Here is a 20533-nt window from a genome sequence, read left to right as displayed (position 1 = left end):
TTTGCGGTTGTTGTTTTTTATGTTTTTAGTCTCTTATGCGCACAAAGGCTGCATTTATTTCATCATAAATAAAGTAAAAACATTAATAATGTGAAATATTATTACAAATTCATAAAAACTGTTTTCTATTTTAATATATTATAAAATGTCATTTATTTGTTCCTGTGATGGCAACCCTGATTTTTCATCAGCCATTACTCCAATCTTTAGTGTCACATGATCCTACAGAAATCATTCTAATATGCTGATGAGAAACATTTCAGAAACAGTTGCTATTTAATATTTGTGTGGAAACTGTGATACTTTTTTTCAGGATTCTTTGATGAATCAAAAGTTCAAAAGAGCCATTTGTACCATTTTAAATGTCTTCACTGTCACTTTTGATCAATTTAATGCATCCATGCTGAATAAAGGTATTTTTTAATAATGGTATTATTACTTACCCCAAAAAATATTTTTCTTTGGTGCATTTCACAATCTGTCTGTCAAAGCTTTGCTATTTCTTACTTACAGACACACACACACACACACACACACTTCTAAATATGCAGACAGGAGATGAAAGCTTAAGAGTTCAGAGACCCTTTTCCACCCGGACCTCAGTCCCGTGGCTGATGTGTTCATGTGGATGACCACCCACCTCGAGTCACTCCACGACTTAAAACACCTAATTACGAGCAACTGCGTCTTACATGTGCGATCACAGCTTGAGCCAATATCAACCTCATATCAACGACCAAAGAATCCATCAAAAATCTCTCATCACACACCTAAAAATGACTTGGTTTAAAAATAACACACCCCATCAGGATTTAACAGCCATTACTAACTCTAAATCTCAACCTAACAAAATAGCTAAGTCATCAAAGCAGCCTTGTTCCAATTCTTAGGGAGACAATAAGGGTGTCAACGCTTAATGTTGTATACTAAGTTTGGATACAAAGAGCTGAGATAACACAAGGCTATTGGAGAAAAGGACACAAATATGGGAGGAGACATCCGACAGATCATCATTCTGTAAAAAACACATACAAAGCAACGGCGCATTTATCACAGATACGTAATTTCAGAAGAGGAAAGGTCTTGCATTGCTCAGGGGTCAAAGCTGGATGACTTCAAAAGCTCGGATGAGAGTATAATCCGTCTCTATGTGTGTACACACACACACAGGCACACTCCCACAAACATGCACAAATGGCACAATGCAAGGTGTCACATGTATCTTAGAGAATTAAGCTCCACTTCCTCTCTCAGTGAGAGAAACAAAGCCGCTCTTCCTCTTCTGTGTGGACTGAATGCATTGCTATTTATAAACAATAACATGTCCCCCTGCTGCTCCTCCTGAGGAGGACAGGATTGTTTAACACATTGTTTCAGGGACCTGAACATCTGTCTGCGCAAGACGCACGACGCCACGGCACAGCGTGAGGCAGCGGTGGCCAGACAGTCTGCAGCGATGCGATCACAGACCTGTTGCCTTCTTCTCAAACGACTGTAGAACATAAAGCAAGGAATACAAGCTTGTTTTGTGGTGCAATAGAAACATTGATGCTGATAAATGAGCTGTGATCCTCCAAATAGGCTGAGACATAACTCCTAAAAAGCAGCGTGTCAATTTTAAACCATCGTCTGCCCTCCTTGTGGGTAGACTAGGCTTCTTGGCATGGACATAAAGAGTCTGAAATGAAAACATGGCGACATGGAGACCCACTCGGAGGAGCAAAAACCTCAAGCTTGGAATGAGAAGAGGCTCTGGCATGCTTTGTGGGGGGAAATACTGTTGTGTTGTGGGCCCACACCTTCAAAAGGGAGCACTAATCACAACATGTGATGAGACACAAGAACAAAGACGAACGTCAGGAGAAAATAACAGCGTGGGAAACCTCTGTGAACTTGAGTTACAGCGACAAAAAGAGCCACCCCCATCCCCATGCACATAGAAAAACACATACGCGTACAAACACGGCGGCCCGTGATCCACCCCGCTGCCACCCCTCTCCGAGGAAGTTCATCCATGCCGTCGAGCCGAAGCTGGTAGCAATAACAACATGAAATCAGCCAAAGAGCTTCCTCTCATTCATGTATGCAGAACCGATGACAATTAAGCATGATGTGCACGGGCTGATAAGGATCCAGCTGCAGCGTATCAGCCAGAAGCACACATCAGCGTGAACTTGCTCCGTTCTATTGATTAGGTGCTCTTCTGATGCTCTTGCAAACTCAGTCAATAGGGGTCAATATATGATGCTTTTCATGTTAGTGTGATTTTTTTTATTTTTTTTTATTAACCTGTGATTTAGTTTGAAGTTGTGCATACTCACTTATAGTTCTTGACTGACAGAATGATATTTTCAATGTTGCAGATATTTGTTGCAAAAATACAGAAGACTTCAATTGAATTTGAAATGAATTTGAACATAGATCCAGATATATAATTTGAATTAAGGGGTTATGCATTATGTGAATATATATATACATACATACATACATACATATCAATATTAGGTTAAAATAAATGGAAATAGAAAATGAGGTTATAAAAGTGTATGTAGGCTATAATGATTATACAATAATTGGGAAAAAATGGGGAAAAACTGGAATATAGCATATTTACATTATGATTTCTAATATGTATATATATATATATATATATATATATATATATATATATATATATATACATACATACATACATACACACATAAGTTATATTTAAGTTGTACAAGTTATATAATGGAAATAGAAACGTAGCCTATATGGCTTAATGGAATTATATAAAGACTCATAAAAAAACTATTAACTATTTGAATTCTTATTAATTTATATTGTAAATGTGTATTTATTTTATTTGTATTTTATGCTAATATGCTTTAAGTACAAAATGCTGTCAAAATGCTAGGCAAAATATATCAGTATAATTATTATTCCATTAAAATATTAGAATAATATAATACGCACTTGACAAGCTAATTGCAAGTGGAAAACCCTCGGGTTATTGCTGTGTAGCCTACTTGTTGTGCATGGGCTGTTTTAATTGCAGTGCACCTTTGGGAATGCCGTTTAAAGAAGGTACATGTTTGAGCTTCATCGAGTAGCCTACATTTAGACTTGGTAGCTTCCTCGTACACACACTGCACTCCTTCGGATGAGTTAGTATTAGATTACAGGTTCACACGCTCACTCGCAGACCGCCCGTCGCCCCAACCAATTGCCCCATTCATTCCAGCGCCGGAGACGGCCGTCGCCCCTGATTGGTTATCAGCGTTCTGCTAAGAAACTTTCCCACGGCTTGCGCGTGCTGACAGCCGGCCAGCCACTCCTTTCAGCTGGGCTAGACAACACAAGCACCGGCGGAACCCGGGGGCGGAGCTCCGCTCTCACGGACGAACATTCTATTGGCCCTTTGTTAAGCGTATTCAAAAAGAGAGGCGGGGCTAAACTGGGACGTTGACAACCGACATGTCACTCAACCCCAGACTTGTTCGCTGATTGGCTATCCACGATCTTAGCCACGCCTGTCTTGGCGAGCTGCGGAGTTGAAATTATACCGTGGGAAAGCTTGTCGGTTCATACGGATGAACTTCAGTCTCACCTGACACACGCTGAGGATACGCTCTGAAATACAATCGAAAAATGAAGAGAAATCACGATTTCAGCTCATCGGATAGTGAGCTAGATGAGAATATCGAAGTGGAGAAGGAGAGTGCTGACGAAAATGCGTAAGTTAGCTGTAATTTATTTGAGTCGACTTGCTTTTTTTGAGTAATGAAACGTTTAACCTGCGACCAAATGAAGAAAACGGTCATACGATTTAATGTGCGCACGTTTAATTTGAATCGCACACAAAATTAAGATTAATAATTCTAAATCACATATCTGTCAACAAAATTAGCCTGTGTGGAATATTACCTAGAAAATCGTTTCCTTTAGATGTTGGTCAGGATCATATTTCATAAAAATCAAATGTATTGTGTTCATATTTAGTGTATTGTTCTTATGCATATTTTGTTTTTAAAGCGGTGTGACTTCTCCACTCGGATCAATGTCTCCATCCACAACCTCTCAAGTGCAAGCGAGAAAACGTCGCAGAGGGGTAAGAGCGTTTTTCTTTGAAAAGTCCTGAAAACTGAATCTGCAAAGCTGAATAAATGACTTTAATGTCCTTAAATGACTTTTAATAATGATGATTTCACAATCTGTTTGGATAGATCATTGAGAAGCGCCGTAGGGACCGGATTAATAACAGTCTGTCTGAGCTGCGCAGACTGGTGCCCAGCGCCTTTGAGAAACAGGTGAGTGTCAATCAACACCTGACTTACATCTCAGAGTCAGACCACTGCAATCAAATGTCAAGGTGCTCTAACTGTCTAGATTTTATACATAAGTCTCTTTACGGGATTAAATTCATGAAAAAAGTCCGGAAATGTTGGCATTTAGTCCTGTATTAATATTTCATTAAAAAAAACATTTTGTTTTTAAATATTATTATTAATATTTCAAATAAACTTAAGTGTGGCATAACCAACATGCAGGATGCAACTTTATTGTCAAGGCATAAAACCATAAAAACTAAGAGGACTCGTTGAAATCCTTAAGATTTGTTATCAAAGTTATTCAAGTTTTTTTTTTTTTTTTTTATCCCAGTTTTGGGCCTTTTTGTGAATACTTTTTCCCAGAATGAAACCAAAACAAGAACTTGGCACATGTGTTTTAAAATCGATTTAAAAAAGAAAAGAAAAAGTATTTCCTCTTTATCATCTCAGACATTCTTATTTGTCATTGAGCCATACAGTATACATAGTCGTATCACTTAACTCATCAACACATCTGCTCTTGTTCTCAGGGCTCTGCTAAACTAGAAAAGGCAGAAATTTTGCAGATGACGGTAGATCATTTAAAGATGCTTCATGCAGCTGGAGGAAAAGGTAAGGTTTTTTCGCACTAGCATTTATTTTTAAAGAAAATACACCTTAAGTTGCTGCCTTCAATTTTTAAGTACAATCAACTTGGATGTTTAAGTCATTTCAACTTAAATTACATTAAACTGACTTTAAAAAATTGAGTTGAATCTTGTATAATTTAAAAAATATAACTTATTTTGATGAAATAAAGCAGTGTAAAACCATATGTTGTCAGAACTTATTAATCATATAATTTTTACAGTGTATTTAAATTACAAATAAAATAAGCATATGCCTTTTATATGCTTAACAAAACTCTAACATTAACCATTGCTCTTTTATGCATTATGATATTTTCTAACGATTTATTAATAATGAAAGTTTTCATAAAGTCTCACCAAAATTTTTTTGCCAGGTTTAATGTTGTATGTTATCTTTCATTATGAGATCATCCAATGTTTGGGAATCTGCTCAAAGAAAATAATTACTAACCCAGACGTTTAATCTCTGTTGTTTATCTATAGTGTCATTTCGGTTTCACTCTCAGCCCCACCCAGTGTGATCTATTAACAGCACAGTGTTTCCTGTCATAAGCTGTATCAGATCAGATCACTCACCAGCTCTGGTTTCTCTCTCTCACAGGTTACTTTGATGCTCACGCGCTGGCCATGGATTACCGCGGGCTGGGTTTCCGCGAGTGTCTGGCAGAGACGGCGCGTTACCTCAGTATCATCGAGGGCCTGGACAACACCGACCCCCTCCGCATCCGCCTGGTTTCGCACCTGAACAGTTACGCCTCCCAGAGAGAAGCTCATTCGGGTTTGGGCCACTTGGCGTGGGGCTCCGCATTCGGGACGCCGCCCGGCCACCTGGCCCACCACCTCCTCCTGCAACAACAGCAGGGGGCGCCGCTCTCACGCAGCACCAGCAGCCCTCCATCCTCGAATTCTTCGTCGCCCTCCTCCTCATCTTCATCCGCTGCCTCCACAGAGCCGCACGCCCCCAGCAGGCTGACCGGGACGGGGATTAGCGAGGCAGGGCAGACGGGACCGCTGAGGGTGCCGCCCGGTACCTCCCTGCCCCCTGGCCTCACACCACCTACTACATCCAAGCTTTCTCCGCCCCTTCTGACGTCACTTTCAAGCCTGTCGGCGTTTCCCTTCCCGCTGAGCGCATTTCCTCTGCTGTCCCCGAGTTCGCTGGGCCCCGCGACTCCCTCCAGCAGCCTGGGCAAGCCCTATAGGCCCTGGAGCATGGAAATAGGAGCCTTCTGAACTCTGCAAAAACATGAACGCTGTGGACAGACAGTCAGTTAGAAATGACTTTTCTCTGTAACAAATGACTATTTCAAAGAGATGGACACAACCGCAGAATTCCTCTCTGTACAAAGGGAAAGAGCGAATACAGAACCGATGTACTTATTCGAATGACCCTGTCTTTTGAAATCCGTCTCAAGTCGAGCTGAAATAAGTTCTAGAGATGATCGAGGTTCTCGCACATCAGTTCTGAACAAATAGAGTTCTTTTGTCCCTCAGTGGAGAAGTGTATGCTAATAGAGAGAGAGAGAGAGAGAGAGACGGCTGTTAATGGAGTTTAATTTAAAACAGATTTAATTATATAAAGATAATAAAGGAACGATTTGATAACATGATGTGATATAGTTGCATCCTCTCCTCCAGAATAAAAGGCGGGATTTTTCAAATTAGATTTTTTTGGGGGAAAACTGTTCAGCATTTCTATGATATTAGAAAATACTATGCAATGAAGTTGAGGTTTTCCAACTGTCCATCTGCACATATACAAAACCTATGCAACTGAACCTGTATTCCTCAGCTGAGTATACGTTCTTTTCTTTTTTTTATAAAGATTTAAGTCTTTTTGGTCAGTGACCTGCAGTGTGTGTTTATTTTGTTTAAAATGTAATAAATTTGTTGTTTGCAGGGATGGACCACTGGTACACCTTTACGGAGACAATCTAAATAGACAATCTCTCAGAACTGCACTAATGTAATTGTAGCAAAGTCACTGTTGGGTTTGTTAATAGCAGAATTGAGCGCTTACAGGCATGTTCACCCTTCATGCCCCAAATCATCTCTCTCTCTCCCTCTCACTAGCTCTCTCTCTTAGTTAACTGTACTTTGGAAAACCAGATCATTTTTGTGGTAATAGGGAATTTGCACTGGCAAATCAGATAAGATTAGGGGAATAGATAGTACTGGAAGAGATGATGTGGTACTGTGCCTGTCCCTCACTAACCTGTGTGACTTTCCTGTAATAAAATGATACATGTAGCTAACAACCCTGGATTTGTGTGCTCATGTTCTGATTTTTGATATTGTCATCATAGACACTTTCAATACTACAAATGCACAATATATTAATTGGTACCATAAGAGCATATTAGAGATTTTTGGTTTTGCATGCTCATTTCTTCTATTTTTACATGTATATTACCTTATGCCTTCACCTAACTCTTAATTAAAAATGAATCTTTAAAAACACTAAGAATGTAATAAAAACGTTAAAAGTAATTTTTAACAAACCTTTCATACTGTACATTATAATGTTATCGTGGCTACATTTATTATTTTTAATTTATTTTAGATTTATTTAGATACATTTTATAATTAATATAATTATAAATATTGGCCATAACATGTAAATAATTAAAAGTATGATTTTGTAGGCTACATTATAATGTTGTGATGCCTAAATTCAGTTTTAGGATTTATTGATTGGTTTGTGTGTATTATTTTTAATTATTTTTATATTTATTTGGATACATTTTAAAATTAATATAATATCATTTAAATATTGGCCATAATAGGAAAATACTGATCAACTATCCATTTTTAATACTGTACATTTTAATGTTATGATGCCTACATTCAGTTTTAACATTTAAACTGATTGTTTTCTTTATTTACATTTATTTAGATACATTTTATTATTAATAAAATTATAATATAACTTTTATTATTGGCCATAAAATTAAAAAAAAATATAAACTTATTGATATCAGCTGGAAAATTAAAATGGGTGCATTCCTAATCAAAATAATGACATATTTTTGTAACAAAATTAAAAAAATTCTGAATTGCTAAAACACATTTCTTGAAACCATCACTCACTTTCTCAAAACCTTAAACACAAAACCAAATTCAAACCACATTCACAGAACCTCTGACTCTTCTGGCAAAATCAAAATCATAAACACTACAGATCATTCATTAGACACTACATCAAAAAATGGAGAACACAAAATCCAAAGTATGCAGTTACAGAAAAAAAGTATAGTAATGACAACTTACACACACCTGACAACATTCAGGTAAGGTGAATACATTTTATACTGTATCCACTGCAAGTATAGTATTGTACTGAATATTGAATAGTAGGCCTATCGAATGTCTGTATATTCACCGCTTGCATACTGTGAAAATACAGCGACCCAACTGCAAAAGCCAAAAAGGTTACAGTAAAAAACTCTAAATGAAAAGCATGTTACAGTAAAGTACACTCAGAAGAGTTGTGCAACTGCAAAATCAAGGTCAGTGAGAGAGATTTCATTCTGCTTCAGCATCATGTCTTCATGTTGGTCCGACCGGAGGAGTTTCTCCACATCTCAGAGTCAGACAATGTCAGGCAAAGGGAAAAACCCTAAAGCAGATCCAGCCTCGACAACATTCTCCACACCTTGCTCTTCCTCGTCCTCATCCTCTTCCTGCTTGTTCACCTCTTCTTACTGGATGGGGTTACTTAGAGAATGGGGTTTAGTGTTTTGGCAATTCAGAAAAACTGTAATGCTTTGGGGAAGAATAGTTCCTTTCATGGTGCTGCAGATTTCTATAGGGTTGAACCAGTGCCTGCATGCGTGCGTTTTGAACTGATATCAAACACGGCCCAGGGGCCTCTCTGTGGCCTCTCTATGTATCCAGGAAGCCATTAACAGCCAAGGGATATCCTGGACAATGGCAGCCTGGCTGGCCTGGACTGCACAGGGAGGAAAGAGAGAGGTACAGAGCGAGAAGAGAGGGAACGAGAGAGAAGAAGTAGGAGGAGAGGGCCGCACAGTGCAGCTTTGTCCCAAAGCAATCACAGCAGCTCACTGAGCTCCTGGTGCGGAGCACTCCCACGCCACCTCGGGTACTATACTGCCAGCCAAACCCGTAAAACAGATTCCCACCTACACACAGCACACTGCCAACACACTTCTTTATTTCTCTAGCTGCCTTTAAATGTATTTTAGAGGCTTTTATCACATGTTTCCCCCCACATTCCCCCTAGAGGTGATGGTTGGATTCTCTAAAACTGGAATATTAAGTAGATACTGTAGCGGTAATGGCTAGGCTTGGAATAGCATACTACTCATACTATTTATGCAGTATGCAAATTGTCTACATGCGTAAAATACCTGGATGACCTATGATTTGCCGAAAAATGCAGTATACATTAGAGCATACTGTGTTTGGTACTCTATCCCAAAACACGAAATGTTTGATGAATGGACCAGAAATGATTTCTAATTATTTTTATCTTGCTATTTTACATTCTCGAATCATTATTTGATTGAATTACCAAATGTTTTTACACAAAATTGGTTGCAAAATGATTGTATGTCCAAGATGAGCTGTATGCCACTCGTTGAATTATACATAATTAGGTCAGCAATGACAATATATGCCTGTATTGCATAGTTATGCTTATACTGGCATATTGAATACTGATTCATAAACTATGTTTTAAGAAATATTAGGCAGTACTGTACGCTGTGCAGAATGCAGTAAGCCATGCACTAGTATTATACTATAGTACTGTACTACCAATAATAACCATGTTTGAAATGGAGTACTGACTTACAACTAACTGATTACCTTTTTGTATTTTATAAACAAGTAATTATTCGATGATAAATGTTTAAAGTAGTAGGCCTATCCCAGCTAACAAAAACATGTTCTAAGAACGTTCAGCTAACGTTCACATAAAGTTATGAAAACTAAAAACATTCCATGAACGATGTTAAAATAAATTTTTTGTGCTTTATTGAGTACATCAAAGCCAAGATCATTTTGAACAAATGTTCTATTAATGTTAGTGGAAAACCGTTAACGCTGAGAGAACCTTGCCAGAAAGTAAACCAAAGTTCTTTGTTAGCTGGGATGCTAAGTCACGTGAGCTCATTACATTGCATGTTTAGCCTAATTGAAAAAGTGGAATCTAGTTGTCACATGGAAAATAAAACGCTTGTTTTTAATGTTTTCCCATTTGGGGTAAAATATCAACATTTGGCAACCCGATCAAATAATAAGAAAAAAAAAACATTTTAAAATTGGCAACTGATATATTAGGCTATTACTATTAGCCTACCTCTTGTTCAGTTCATCCTGCTTCATCAAGTGGAAGGTCAAGTCGAACACATTGCACTTAAGATACATAATAAAATAAACTATATTGCATACTGCACATTTTAAAAGCAAATGTAGTGGATAATATACGGTAAGTATTTTGTGCATAAAGAATTTTCCCACACTATAGTGCTAGCTAAAGAAGTATGGTATGCTATTGCGAGTTAAAGCATGATTTCTTGCAAAGTCATTTATCGCCACCTGTTGGAAAACTAGGATATTACACTTTGTTATTTCTCGCATTTCGTTAATCACGTTTTTGTGCCCTGCCTACAGCATAGTTGTTAAATTTGATCGACTTTTGTGTTTATGTTAATGTATGTTGTATGAAATAAAAACGGACCCAAAGACAGATATTGTCATTCCAAGGAACCCAAGCCTTTATTCACCACAGCTTGCTCCCAAAGTTACATGTGAAGGGAATAAAACACACAGCTTGAAGAGAAATATGAGGGCGGGCAGGTTTGTGACATTAAAGCAATAGCTATGGCACATTATAACACCGTCTACCCACACTGCTCTTGACACACACACTTACACACACACCATCTTGCAATATCCATTGAATTACCAGATGTCAACCTGAAAATCTTTCAAGAATTAGAATGGGAGAACTTCAATACACGTGATTCTCAAGAACTCAAGTTTAACTTGATGTTATGCAGTCAGCATAAATGCAACCCAGACTATGGTCAAACACGGGTCAAGAGACGTCGCATGATTTCGCCGTGGCTCAAACCGCTGCTCCTTCTTGAGCAACATGTCTTTTTTTTATTAAGTCATGCTGACGGTCCATTTAAGTGTGTGTGTGTGTCTGTTGTGACTATATACCAGATGCATGTATGAAGAAAGAGCTAGAGATTACTGTAAATGCTATGTTAGTGACCGATTAGAGCTGTGTGTACTGTACTGTGGCGGCTTTTACTCTCTCCACATGGACATAGAGACACTAACATAATCATTGGGTTTAGAGAAGACGTTGCAAATGTCAGCTAACCAGCAAACTCACAAACATCAAAGCCTGGTACAAGAGAAACTGTAGTAGATCTGAGAGAGAGAGAGAGAGAGAGAGAGAGAGAGAGAGAGAGGGGGTGGGGAGAGGGTGGGAGGGGGGGGGGGGTCAGGTACATCCACTAAAAGATAAGAATACAGAGAGAGAAACTTATAAAATGGCACACCGCAATACTTTTCATCGTCTCATATAAAACAAATAGTAAGTATTTACAAAAAACCACACCCACTTTGACTGGTTTCGAATTGATCAAAAACATTTTCTTCTTTTTCTGGACTAATGATGTTCCTTTTGTCTTATGGACTATATCGAGGAGGATGCTGTTGGTGAGGGGGGCAGGGTCGATTCTTTTGGCCTGGGCGGGGCAGGGCAGGGGGGTGGGGTGACAGAGGCTCTTTTCTACACAGGGTTGCGGTGGCAGGGGGAGAGGGGGTCTCTCTGGGGACGGGAGGTCGCAGGTATGGGGAGAGGGGGTGGGGTGATGGGACGGTGGGTGTAGAGAGATGTGCTCATGCTCTCAACTCTTCCATCAGCTCTTTGTTTCTGCGCACCACCTGAGCGTGCTTCTCCTGAAAACACACAGAGAAATAACACAGGACATTTATCAGCAGTTTATAGCTTAAAGTTGATATAATGTTGATGAAAATGAAGAAAATACCATTCTTGTTTTTAAAATGCCTTTTGAAGTACTCTTTTACTGTACTGAAGAACTATTTTTTTGTACTGTAGTGCCCTCTTGTGACAGAGAATCAGATTAGATTTGTATTTTTCTGAAGAAAATGTGAGTTTTGATGCTGCCATGATGCTCGTGTGGGTGGTTGGCTGTATTTCTAGGGTGTTTTGTGTGGTCGTTTACAATAGCCCCAATCAAAAGAGCCCACATTCAAGTCTCTATGATATTCTAGTCTTTATGACTCTGGCTCCTCCTTCAATGTAAGTCTGAGGATTGTTTGCTAGTTTTATCCAAGCGGCAACCTCTCTGTCTCTCTTTTGAAACCAACACGGAAGTGAATTCAACGGCAATTCATCGACTGGCCGCTTGAGGCTGGGTGCAGAAGTGAGTCAAATCTGTATCTCCCCCATGTTAAAATACCCAAATTTACAGCAGAAAAAAACACGTTTACAGCCTGGTGCAAAAAGTGGCTTTGGTCTATATAGCTTATTTTTCCCTTCATGACAACTGTGAGGGGGGTGAATTTTTTTATAACTCATCTGTTTACATTATATTAAGCCTTAAAGTTCTGCATAATTAAGGGCGTGTCCACTTTTGAGTGACAGGTGGATTCCCGCTGCTGTGGTCATTAGTCATCATTAGCCGTTTGTCTGCTGTCTGTTAGCCGTCACGTTACCTCAGCTAATTGTCTGACTGTAAAAATAAATAAATTCGGTAGTGACGCGCTGCCAAGATGGCGACGGTCGGCCACGCCCACTTTAGGCTTCAAAAACAGTCTTCAGAAACCTACGGGTGACGTCACGGACACTACGTCCATATTTTTTTACAGTCTATGGTTTTATCTTCTGTCCTGTAAAAATCGTAAAAATCAGATCACTATTCACAGTTGCAGCATGCAACTCCTCAAAAAGTTTCAAGATATGGAACTTTTGTGGGACAAATTTATGCATTTAATACTTTTTTAATGCGAAGTGACAGTAAAGATATTTATAATGTTGCAAAATATTTATTTTCAAATAAATGCTTTTCTTTTGAGCTTTCTTTTAATCAAAGAACGTATCACTGTTTCCACAAGCAGCACAACTCTTTTCAACATAGCTATTAATAAGAAATGTTTCTTGAGCACCAAATCAGCATATTAGAATGTTTTCTGAAGAATCATGTGACACTGAAGACTGGAGGAATGATGCTGAAAATTCAGCTTTGATCACAGGAATATATTACATTAAAAAATATATATTAAAATAGGCAACAGTTATTTTAAATTGTAATCATTTTGAGTGTATGTTTGTTTAAATAAATGCAGCCTCGGTGAGCATATGTGACTTCTTTTAAAAACATAAAGAAATCGTACTAAAAAGATCCCAAAAGTTTGAACGGTAGTGTAAGTTATAATTAAAGTCCTGACCTTCTCATGCAGCCGTTCCAGCATGGCTGCAAGGTGGGCCTCACGGTTCTCCTTGATTTGCTCCATCTTCATGATGAGTTTCTCCTCTGCCATCCTGCTGAAGTTGCTGTTCTCCTCCATGGCTTTCAGCAGGACGTCCCGCTCATGATCACGTTTCTCAGCCAGAGCCCTCAGGACTTGAGCCTCCTGGGACTGGAAGAATAAACAGGAATAAAACATTAGGGCAAATAAAAATGGCAAATATCAAACATAATACAGATATATACAGTACAGATACATTATACAAATAAATAGGTCACTCACTCTCCTCCTTTCCTCTGCAGCCTCCAGCTTCTTCTGGATGTCCTCCAGAGACATGTCCCTCTTTTTAGGAGGTGAAGTGATGCTGTAGCCCCCGTCAGCCGTGGGAGAGGGTGGCTTCAGGATGACCTCAAAGGCCTGGCCAGAAGCCCGCTTGTTAATGGGCTTAACCTCCATGTCTGAGCATGCAAGACACAAATTGAAATAGATGTTGTTTAGAAACTGCAGTAAGTCTGGCAGCAAATATTCATCTACACATTAGGGTTTGAGCATCCGGATCCATGCAATAAAATGCACAAACTGCCTTCTGCTCGTGAAATGAGCTTGCATAACTTTGTTATACAGCCATCCTAAATATTTATCAGACGTTTATTGATCTATATTAGCTGTTTAGATAATAAATGTTAGTGCTGCTGGTACACATACCGGCCAATAAAAAATAGATTACAAATATCAAACAGAATGAGGTCTATAAAGCACAGCACATTATTGTATCTCATTACTGGTTTTATATTTTCATTTCCTACCTTCAAACTCGCTCATGAGGTTCTTGCGTGCCTCTGGGTAGAGACAGGAGCAGATGAGGGAGACGAGGGAAAGCTCCTTCATCTTCTCTTTGTATGCTGCAGAGAGACACATCAAACAAAAGTATTGACCCAGATTCTCGCCGTTTTATGAATGATTATTCGAAACTGCATCGCCAATGTTGCAGAAAATAACCCAAATCATCTAGGTTTTCAACCAGGGGTAAACTTACTGATATAAAATATATATCTTAACACAATAGTTAAAATATATGTAGATCAGTAGATATCTATCTATCTATCTATCTATCTATCTATCTATCTATCTATCTATCTATCTATCTATCTATCTATCTATCTATCAAGGGGAGAGAGAAACGGTAAATATAAAATAAAATGAAATGTATATTACATTTTCACTATTATTGTGTGTGTGTGTGTGTGTGTGTGTGTTTTAAAGCTATTATTGAATATAATACATCTACACTCACGGGTCCACTGACTTTATAAAACTAAAATATTAAATTAATTATATTTAATTATACATAAAATGAATATTAGATTTATATTATCTTACATTAATTTGTATACACACAGATGTAAATATATATATTAAATAAATTGATATATATATATATATATATATATATTAGATTATTATTGTTATATAAGATATGTAAATTAAAATTGATCTATTATATATCCTAATTATTTACATTGTATATTAATATAATAATGTTTGATGCTTTTATTACTGAAAGTTTTTATGCTGTATTATGTAAAAAAACACACAAAAAGAACGTATTATGTTAAAAATGTGATATTTTCATTGTAGAGGGTTTCACCCCTAGGTTGGGGTTCTGGGTGGGGGTTCCTGAGTCCAAAAACGATGACAAACCCTCATAAAAAATATTTAACAGTACTGCCAATGTTTTCATTTGTGCTTTCTAAGGAAAACCAGCAGCATGTCCTCACATGCTCTGGTTTCCGACAAGACAATGTTCCCCACAAGATCCACCCATCCCCCATCGCCCAACCATCAGCGTTACATTATTTATTAAAATCCATTTTTACTCTGACTACTGAGGGTGTGTGCGGGGAGTGAGTCGGCAAGACCAGAGAAGACACGAGGCGATACAGATTTCCAGATGGCTTTTTATGACGGCAAGACTGATCCTAACGCAATAATTCCTCATCCACAACTTCAGAATCATTTTGATTTTTCAGCATTTAATGCTTAAGTGCAAACAAGTCTAAATCATACAACACATCAGTATGGCAGATGCTACATGAAGCGTATTAATGTATCTGATTTTCCTTGAACACACAAGACAGCATTTATCAAAGCCAGTGCATTTGAGTTATAAATCAATGTCCTGACAGCAGTGCTGTGTTGATGTTATCAAACCGTGCATGCTTGGGTTTCTCCAGCCAGATATCACTCTGCTTTTAATGCTTTCCAGAACCAACCTACTTTCTTCACTCTTCGCCCAGAGGAGGATGGAAAAATCTGATCAACTCCCTCTCGCTCCCTGACGAGCTTATTAATCCCTCACAAACAGAGGATGGAGAAAACTGGGAAGGGAAGAAGGGGAGAGAATCACTGTGTTCACTCCCGCTAGGATTAAAAGCCCTGAGGCAGGTTGCTTTTGGTGTGGGGGGCTTTAATTAGTAATTACTGGAGCAAACCATTTCTTCCGGTAAATTGAGGGGGTGGCAATGGACCTCAGTAAGCATTTCTCTTCTGCTGTGTAGTCAGAGTGAGATAAGGACGATAGACAGCTCACTGAAGCAAGTAATTCAGGTCAGCCGGCTGGTGAGCAGGTGAAAAGGATCTCACACAGACGGATGAACCTGTGTGAAATACTGTGAGCTAATCTAGAGATTCTTCTGGAAAATATCAGAGGGTTTGTAATTAGAAAAGAGTAGACACAGTAGCCACACCTTAGGCTTGAGCTGTAGCTATTGTGGCTGGTCAAAAAAGACATTGATTATTGACATAATGGAGTAATAAACTGTATCTTGTGTGTGTGTGGCCTTGTACACCCTACGCAAAGATGGCAACATCCAAAATCCTTGTCCGTGCAGGGACATTTTTTGGTCATTTAACAGCTTATATATCATACTAAGTGTTGTTTTTTGAAAATGTTAAAATGCAGAATGTTTTCTGTGATGGGTAGGTTTAGAGGTAGGGTTAGTGTAAGGGGATAAAATATACAGCTTGTGCAGTTTAAAAATCATTATGTCTATGGAAAGTCATAAAACATGAAGACAACGCACGCACGCACGTGTGTGTGTGTGGTCTTTGTAAACCCTATATTATGGGGACAGAATGTCCCCACAGAGATGATAATATCTGAAATCATTTTTTGGTCGCCATCAGGAAAAAAGCTTATAAATCATACTGTTTTTTTTTTTTTTTTTTTTTTTGAAAATGTAAAAATGCAGAAAGGTTTATGGTAGGTTTAGAGTTAGGGATGAAATATACAATTTGTAGAGTATATAAAGCATTATGTCTCTGGAATGTCCCCATAAAGCATGAAAACATTTTTGTTTTTCTATGCATTTTTTGCATTTAGCCTAATGAAACGTGTAGCTGTAGTTGGCTTTTATTGTCAAATAATTTGTCAGATAAATACCTTAACCAAGTTTAGTATTTTGTTCTTCCCTCATATTTAAAATATTTAAAAAATATAAAATATTTCCCTCATATTTAGATTTAGGTTCAGATGTAGATTTAGGATATTTAGGTTCAATCAAACCTGTAGGATCATTAAAAACAGATATCCCCTCCGGACGTCAATTTTGCCACTACTATATATATATATATATATATATATATATATATATATATATATATATATATATAAAACATATTGAAATGTATGACATATAACTTTATATAAGATATGATACTAATTTTATACTGTAAACTTTATATTTTTTTTACATGAAGAAGTAATTCTAATTCTCTGTAGCCTATTTTGTCCTGTCTAATATATCATTCCATGCATTACAGTGATACAGACCATACACTGCATTTGTAAAATTAGGTAGAAAAAAAAGTGCATTACTCAAAATTTGCCATCAGGATCTACGGCCCAGTGGACAAGCGAAAAGTCCTTTGTGTGGTTTGTTTGATAATGCATCAGCATGCCCACCCTGGAAATCAATAATGGCTCCTCCCATCTCTCTCATTCTCTCTCACACATATGCTCTGTCCACTGAAACTGGACAAATGCCTTTCAATGTTCAATAGTGATCATCATTACATCTGTTCACACTAAAACCACTTCATTTTAAGTAAAATCAGTAAAACGGACTTGAGTCCATTTGAAACTTTTAAGTAAAATGACTACGGCAATATGCCAATATATAGGGTATATGTGTATGCTATGAAATATATTTATCATATGGTTGACATTAAAACCTAAAAATTATTTATCTTAAAAAGCAATGGCCCCACCCCACTGCGGAGCATTGCTGAATGTGTATGTTTGAACTTCCTGTTAGGTTACCGATTAATGGGGCTTGATTGGATTAGTCATACTGCTTTTACATATCCAGTAATCTTAAATGATAAACGTGCATGGTGGGGGTTACATGAGGAGACCTTTAAAGTAGATAAGCTCAGTTTTGATCAATTCTGACATGTAAAAATGATATTGTTGCCAATTATCCAATTGTTACTGTAATTAAAATGTGTAATTAAAAGTATAATTAAATAAGCCATGCTGACTAATTTTCTTATTTTCATCTGGTGTATGGTGCAGACAAACATAACAAGGTCTTTCTGCGGGCTCTTTTAAGCCCTATAAATATTCCAAGTGTATTGATTATATTGATTGACATGTTCTTTCTCATTAGCGGAAGGAATCCCACAGGCATTTCTTGTGTGTTCTGTGAAATGAAATGAAATATCCTTAGGACGCCCCCATGTAATTGCATTGCATGGTAGGATTAAGTGCACATTACTGGTATTCCACAAAACAGAAGTCTCTCCAACATTTCAAGTGACATGACAGCTAGAACAGAGACATGCGAAATGATGCAATAAAGCCGACTCACACCTTGTCTATGGCATGCCCCAGTTTGGCTGCCTACAACATAATCCAGAATCACAACAGCACTGAGACATGCTTACCGGCGAGACGACTTCAGCCCTGACACACTTCCATTACACACATCATCTGATACTGCAATCTGCCTCTCATATGCCGCTAGTAATGGTGTGAACGAAAGGATGCACATACAAATCCACAATTACACATTAAAAATTGTTTAGGCTAATCATCAAGGAGGGTTTTTGGGGATAAATAATTACATGTGCTGGCAGACTGTATGTCACAAGAATATATTAAAGGTGTCAAAACAGATTCTTATTTACCGGTTATAAATAAGGTAATATAAAAATGCCAGTGTGTAGTTTTTTGATAAACCCACCAGTCCCCAAATCAGTGCAGAACACTGAAATTAAACTAATTAATTTATTATTTCAGATCACTTCCAAAAATTAAGGAATTCAGTGTATACTGTATAATAAACATCCCTGCGTGGATAAAAACAACAGTTTGCAATTCAGTAACTACCATGTCGTGTTTCACTATTGCGGCTTTGTTTGGCAATAAATATACCATCCACACCTAGCTAATTTAATGAAAAAGGATAGAAATATCATATATAGAGGATATCCAAAGCTCTGAACTGTTTCGAGTTAGGCATTGTCAGGTTTTATTCGATTTTCTGGAGGCTGAAACACAGAGCTGGATCTTGGGTGGGGTCCTTCTGCATTATGCTGGAGATATGAGCCGGCAGGTGCAGTGTCACCATAAGAAAATCCTTTTATGCCTTTTAAAACATGTTACAGTATATTTGAAAAGAAATGTGCTCTATATCAACACAATTTAATGCTTTTTCTCATTTATAAAGTACCCTCTTTTTCTATGTAGAGGTGAGTGGGCAGCCTGGGTGCACCCAAAACGCACAGCCATATTTGAAAATAAAACAGCATGGGGTGTTAAGAGAAAGCAGATTTATTTATCTAAGAAATAACCCAGACAGTAATTTAAAACCTTTTTTTTTTTTTTTAGCTAAAAGACTTTTGTTTCTCCTGCATCAGGATCTTTTGTGCGCGCGACAGCATCTCTCAGCATCCTGCATCATAGAGACATGAACCGGCGAACAAAATGAAGGAAGGTTTGTCTTACCGATAGCAGTTTTGGCCATGGCTGGAGTTGTTCCGGTGACTGGTGCGTCTCAGCTCTGTTTCGGTGGTGAGGAACCGGTTCGCTTTGATAAGGCACTGAGTCAGCAGAAAGGCGCTCTGAGGGAAAGAGTGCGCGAGAGCAGCTTCGGGAATTAAGAGCGTGCGTGTGTTCAATCAGATTGGCTGCTGTTGTCCCTTCACGCGCAGCTCTAAGTGAAAGGATGTCGCGCGCTCGCTCTAATGTACCGGAGGATGTCAACGGTGAGGAGCTTACAAGGTGACTAATTGAGTCTCCCCCCTTTCTCAGAAATGGTGCAGACCGTTCATGCACAGCGCCCATTGATTTATTCATTTTATATGATATAGCCTATACTATCAAAGACGGTGGTAACTGGAAACGTTGGTGACTTGCATCTATGGCATTTCATACAGTAACCTAGCACTGATAATCTCGTACGGATTGTAATGGCTGTCTTCTGCCATCACTGATTAATGGAAGCTCTGTCTTATAACAGTCATATTAACAGTAGGCCTATTCATGATTATAGATAGGCTATGCTACGCACTTGTATTTTAGAATACATTTTACGTTCATATAATGGCAGTAGCACCGGTAAAGCAGCACTGGGACACACAGTGCCCCTCCCAGCACTATCAGGGTCCCTTAGATTAAATGGGTGATGTGATGTTCCTCGATAATATTTGTCAATATTAGTTATTGCTAAAATATTGAATTTCCCTCATTAAATTATTACAGTGACTCTAGAACATCAAAATATGTTTAGAAATATTTAATCAATGTATTTTGTAAATCTATTTAGCAGATTAAATAAATAAATGAATTAATTATTAATGTATGCATGTATTACTTTCAGGTTCCTGGCAGGACCTAAATGACAGCATAAACAAATAAAAAGAGCACGAAATGTATTGACAGTTATAAGAGTTTTGGTGTAATATAAGTGCATTGAATAAATACAAAATTATAAAACACTTCTTTACCAATAATAAATATGCTCAAGTAGTCACATTCAGCCATGATGTATCACTACATCAACATGCACATCCAGTTCAGCTCCCTTTAGAAATACACATGGCTTGCAA

General features: G+C 38.0%; 2 protein-coding genes across 2 annotated transcripts; one reads left to right on the top strand and one right to left on the bottom strand.

The window, feature by feature from the left end:
- Positions 1–3567: 3567 nt before the first annotated feature.
- On the top strand, positions 3568–7423 carry hey1 (hes-related family bHLH transcription factor with YRPW motif 1). The gene is made up of 5 exons (XM_084130329.1): positions 3568–3719; positions 4018–4093; positions 4209–4292; positions 4844–4925; positions 5544–7423. The coding sequence occupies exons 1-5, from the start codon at positions 3634–3636 to the stop codon at positions 6173–6175; spliced, it is 960 nt and encodes a 319-aa protein (XP_083986455.1). The 5' UTR covers positions 3568–3633; the 3' UTR covers positions 6176–7423.
- A 3239-nt stretch (positions 7424–10662) lies between these two features.
- Positions 10663–19668, bottom strand: stmn2b (stathmin 2b). The gene is made up of 5 exons (XM_084132110.1): positions 19431–19668; positions 14227–14322; positions 13703–13878; positions 13400–13591; positions 10663–11887 (listed from the first exon to the last, which is right to left on the bottom strand). Exons 1-5 carry the CDS (start codon positions 19447–19449, stop codon positions 11828–11830), a joined length of 543 nt encoding a protein of 180 aa, XP_083988236.1. The 5' UTR covers positions 19450–19668; the 3' UTR covers positions 10663–11827.
- Positions 19669–20533: the final 865 nt, after the last annotated feature.

The sequence above is a fragment of the Abramis brama genome (genome assembly GCF_963993115.1).
Source record: "Abramis brama genome assembly, chromosome: 12".
NCBI lineage: Eukaryota > Metazoa > Chordata > Actinopteri > Cypriniformes > Leuciscidae > Abramis > Abramis brama.
This window is presented reverse-complemented; position numbering and strand designations above follow the sequence as displayed.